The following is a 5198-nucleotide window of genomic DNA, read 5'->3' as shown; positions in this document are numbered from 1 at the left end:
TCTCCAGAGTGCTGGGATTAAAGGCGTGCACCACCACCACCACCAGGCAACTATACATACATTTTAAGAGGCATTTTATAATCATTTGCTGGTCACCAAACAGAGACGAGTCATAGCTCTTGAGGTAAAGCCTTGTGTGGGGTGGGGTAGGGGGAGGTAGAACCCAATGGCCCCCAATGCTGCTCTTAGTTTATTCTATGACTCACTGTATTGAGTGAATACATTAGCAGGAATGCATCAGCAGGGGTCTCGGGTCACTGCTTTGGTGTATACCTCCACATTCAGCTTGGGAACCCGAGGCCCATGTCCCTGTAGCCAAAGAAAGGAATCCTTCGGGTGGAAAGGGTCCGTTTTCATTTGTATATTAGTTACTTGTCAGTTTAAAAAGGGATACTGTCTGTTGTGTGGGGCTGGCATGGTGACAGAGTGGAGCAGTGGTCACCCTGCACACTATTTTTGCACCCCCCCAACCTCCTCGCTCCACTTTGCCATCTCTCTTTGTATGAGTTACTTTTTCTTTCCACTTATGTGTTTGGGTGCTTTGCCTGTGTGCACCATGTAAGTGTAGTGCCCAAGGATGTGAGAGGAAGGGGCCAGATGCCCTGGAACTGGAGTTTCACATGGTTGTAAGTCACCATGTGGCTGCCAGGAATTAGCCAGTGCTCCAGTAACCTGTGACCTCTGTGGCTGGGACCAGACACCGGACAAGCCAATAAGGGGGGAAAGTTCTTTTGGCTCACACTTTGAGGCTACAACCATCCTGGCGAGGAAATCATGCAGAGGGGTGAGGCAGCTGGTTACATTATATCCACAGCAGAGAAGCGGGGAGAGGAGGGGAGAGAGAGCCTCAGTTTCCAGCACCCACGTGGTGGCTCAGCACCATTTGCAATTCCCGTTCCTGCGCATTCAGCGCCATCTGCTGACCTCTGCTGGCACCAGGCACACACATGGTGCACAGACGTGCAAGCAGGCAAAACACTCATAGAATGAGTAAATCTAGTAAAATAAAATCCAGATTGACCTAGTCAGATCGCATCATCTCGGGTCTCATGGATTCCCGTAGATGCAGGTCAAAATTACATGTATACATGACGTTAATGTCTGGTGAAGCACCTCTGGCATGTATGCATGACGTTAAATGTCATGGGTAGCACCTCTGGGTGAAAAGGTATCAAATGTTGCCACCCTTTTCTCATCCCTAGGTGCAGATTTCCTTCTCTGCAGATGCATCCCGCCACACCCACTGTGTTCAGGGTTCACCTCTCCCAGTCCCTGTCCCTTGAGTTTTTTTCTGGGGGAATTGCCCTCAGAAGGTTGGGGAATGAGAGCTGTGCTTGTTCCTGTTGATCTTGAACCTTCTAGTGACTTCTATCCAGAGAGACAGGTTAGAAGGCCGCCTCTCTGAATGCCTAGAGATGTTGGGGGCTCTGCTTGTCTCCCTGGAGATTCAGTTCTTACAGCGATTCATTGAGTCTGGGAAATTGGTATCAAGACGTTTAAAAGAATTTAACAACCATTAAAAAAACCTCTTCCTACCTGACCCATGTTTTCTGGTGTCTTAGAAAGTCAGAGTGGTCAGGAATGCATCAGCAGGGGTCTCGGGTCACTGCTTTGGTGTATACCTCCACATTCGGCTTGGGAACCCGAAGCCCGTGTCTCTTTGCACACTTCCAAACCGAGCTGTAGTGTGTGCCCTGTGGGTCAGTCCTGGTGGTCTCATTCTGCCCCAGAGTCATCATTTCAATCACGGCTCCCAGCCCTACCATGTCCTTAATGTACTGAAACATGGCACAATTTTGTACCTAGCACTGCATACCCAGGCTGCGTGTGGTGGTGCATACCTACAATCCCAGACTGGCGGGGGTGGAGGGAAGGCAGGGGGATTGCAAGTTCAAGGCTAGCCTGGGCCATGAGAAACCAGTTCTCAGTTATATGTGGAGTTCAAAGGCCAGCCTGGATTACAAGAGATTTTTGTCTCAAAAACAAAACAAAAAAACTCAAAAAAATTAAACAGGCAAAACAAAGCTGCAGATGAAATCCGTAAGAGTGAGGCGGCTCACATGGGAAAGACAAGCCGCGTGCCCACCACCTCCCACATAACAGTCCAAACTGCTGGGTGGGTTTTCTCGGCTCGAGTGTTAAACCACTGGCTGGATCTAATTCTTACATAAGAAAGTTGATACTTAGTAAAGTGATGTATTTCTGGTCACATCGGCCAGAATACTAAATCTCCCATCTTTTAAAAACAAGTACTTGAGCCTGGAGAGACTCAGCAGTCAAGAGCACTTGTTACTCTTGCGGAGTACCTGGGTTCAGTCCAGGCACGTACATGGTGGCTCATGGCCGTCTCGAACTCCAGTCCCAGGGGATCGGACACCCTCTAGGAGCATTGCACACACGTGTACATGAGCTCATGCAAGTGCACACGCATACACGTGAAAAGAAATAAACTAACTAAAGCAGGTGGGGCTGGACAGCCAGGGAGATGCAGAGAAGAAAGATGGAGGGTGGGAGGAACTGGACTTGGGAAGGAAGCGGGATGAGTTGGGGTGCTGTTCCCACTTCAGGATGATTGCTGTGCCCTTGCCTGGAGTAGGTGGAGCCAATATCCTGCTTTTCAAATCTGTTCCCTAAAAGACTGCACCCACAAGAAACCTCGGGGTAGAAGAGGAGCGGCACCGTAGGGACCCTGAAAGATGGAGGTTGTTCAGACAGCTCTGGCCTCGCCTTCCCCGCTTTGGAGAAGCAGCTGAAGTGGGCATGCGTGCAGCAATGAGGTCGTGCTCAACAGCAAACTGCGCGCGTAGTTTATGCAATGACCTGGGTTTGCTCGACAGCACCAAAGCCATAACAAAGGAGCCAGAGACATCGAGGAGCAAATGACTTTAAAAGTGGCAGAAGCCCTGCTTCTCGAAAGCTCCTCCCCTCCCTCTAGTATCCACACACAGTGGGAATAGCCATTGTTGGGGCCGTGGCTCACGCTGCCAGGTCTTTGGGCTCCTCTGGAGTTAGTTTCATCAGTTTGTCCACACACAGCAGGATGAGGGTGAGGAACCAGAGACTCCAGCCGACCGCCGCAGCAATCCAGCCGTACTCATCCACTGAAGCCCGGCAGCACAGCGAGGCTAGTGGGCAGAAGTCCACATCTGGTGGGGGAGGAGCAAGAAGGGAACGTAACACACCAGCCACACCCACTCCCTCCCAAATCAGTTAAGAGAACGCGAGACAGCAGCTGACCTTTAGAAGCTTCTCGTTTGCTACTTGTTGGGCTTATACTCTTTGCCTTATGCACTCAAGGTCGTATCAGCGATCGATCATCACCACTGTTTGGGTGATGGGGGTTGAGCTCAGGACCTTGAACGAGCATAGGCTTGGCCGCTGAGCTACACTCCAGCCCTGTGATAGATCCAGCTATTATCCCTACTTCATACAAAAAACCCCAAACTGGACATTCATTGCCCAAGACCACAGATGACAGAATTAGAGCTCAGGCTCCAGCCCGTAGACCCCGCTGCTGTATTCTCGGCCTTTTAAGTATTGCTGCCCATCCCCCTCTTTATGAGCACACACAGGTAAGGACAGTTGTCATCTGATGAGGACGGGATAAAGCGGCGCAGTCAAGATGAAGCAAAGCTTTCTGTTGATTGGACACGTGTGATAGAAATTTCTCTTTGCTCTCTGAGTGCCCTGTCCCTGGAAACATCTTAGGAGGATGAACAGAAATAAGGAAAGAGTCTTCAAGCAGCTCCTGCTTTGGGCAGAGGTTGAACCAACTGGGGTTTTTTGCTGTTGTTTTGTTTTCTTCTTGTTTTGAGTCAGGAGTCAGGGTTTCTCTGCATAGCTGTTGTGGCTGTCCTGGAACTCACTCTGTAGACCAGGCTGGCCTCAAACTCACAGAGATCCACCTGCCTCTGTCTCCCTAGTGTTGGGATTAAAAGCATATGCCACTGGGCTGGCGAGATGGCTCAGAGGTAAAGAACTGGCTGCTTTTCCAGAGGACCTGAGTTCAATTTCCAGCAACCACAAGGTGGCTCTGAACCATCTATAGTGAAGTCTGGTACCCTCTTCTAGCATGCAGACAGAACACTGTACATAATTAAAGTCATTATTTAAAAAAAGTGTATGCCACCACTGCCTGGTGGACCAGCTGTTTTTATTAGGCCTCTTACCTCCAAATGCTAGAACATTTATACTCAGGGCACCTTTGGCTCCTGGCCAGGGCATGAGCCGTTAAACCCACCTGTGTGTGAGATTATTGAGATCAAAGCCAAGCTAGCTCTTAATCTGCTCGGTAAACAATGCTGGGACATCCCCCCCTCCCCATTGTCTGGGAAGAGCAGGCAGTCACTGGGTCGGTCATCTGACACCCACTAGTGGATGGAGAGAGGCCCAAGTTTCCTTCCTAGCTCCAGAGATGGCTCTAGGATCAGGGGAAGCTTACTGGCACACTGCTCCAGGGTCCCAGGGTCTGGGTGGTGTATACTCAGGGTTGAGTTGCCGCTGCTGGCTTCTGTAAGAAAAGGCAAGAGATGGTGTCAGGCGGAAGGCAAAATGAGTCCTGGGCAGAGGGTTTGAATTATTTAGTGCATGGGTAATGAGTATAATGACAGTTTTCTAGAAGAGCCGGTGAAGACAGTAGAGCTTGATGCGACATTAAGACTCTGGTAAGGGATTGTGTCCTATTCTCCACGTTCAGCAGAAGGAGCCCTAACCCTCCAATGGGGCTGCATTTGGAGACAGACAAAAGAGTAATTCAGGCTAAATAAAGCTGTGCGGAATCCTAGGATCCCAGCACTCGGGAAGCAGAGGCAGGTGAATCTCTGTGAATTCCAGGTCTACAGAATAAAACCCTGTCTCAAATACAAAACAAGAAGGAAGAAGAGATACTAATGCTCGGGCTTAGAGGAATGGCCATTCACGGTCACAGTGAGGCAGAGGCCATCTGTAACCCCAGGATGTAACCCCTGTCTATACCTTGACATAGATGTCCAACCTCCAGAACCATGAGCAAGCACCTTTTTGTTAAAGTCCCCCAGTCAGTGATGTTTGTATTACGAGTTCAAATGAAGGATTATTCTCCCTTTTTGTTTTGTTTTTTTGAGAAAGGGTTTCTCTGTGTAGCTCTGACTGTCCTAGAACTCTGGTTCCAGAGCGGTGGTAGCATATGCCTTTAATCTCAGCACTTGGGAGGCAGAGAC

At 49.6% G+C, this 5198-nt stretch overlaps 1 protein-coding gene across 1 annotated transcript in view; it reads right to left on the bottom strand.

Annotated features, from left to right (window-relative positions):
• Positions 1-2976: 2976 nt before the first annotated feature.
• Positions 2977-5198, bottom strand: part of Tmem213 (transmembrane protein 213) — a 12610-nt gene continuing 10388 nt past the window's right edge. The window contains exons 4-5 of the mRNA XM_013353230.1: positions 4442-4510; positions 2977-3146 (exon numbers count right to left, since the gene is read on the bottom strand). Of these exons, the coding sequence (XP_013208684.1) occupies positions 2977-3146; positions 4442-4510 (239 nt within the window). The remainder of the gene's footprint in view (positions 3147-4441; positions 4511-5198) is intronic.

This window comes from Microtus ochrogaster, unplaced genomic scaffold, assembly GCF_000317375.1.
Source record: "Microtus ochrogaster isolate Prairie Vole_2 unplaced genomic scaffold, MicOch1.0 UNK4, whole genome shotgun sequence".
Taxonomy (NCBI): domain Eukaryota; kingdom Metazoa; phylum Chordata; class Mammalia; order Rodentia; family Cricetidae; genus Microtus; species Microtus ochrogaster.
This window is presented reverse-complemented; position numbering and strand designations above follow the sequence as displayed.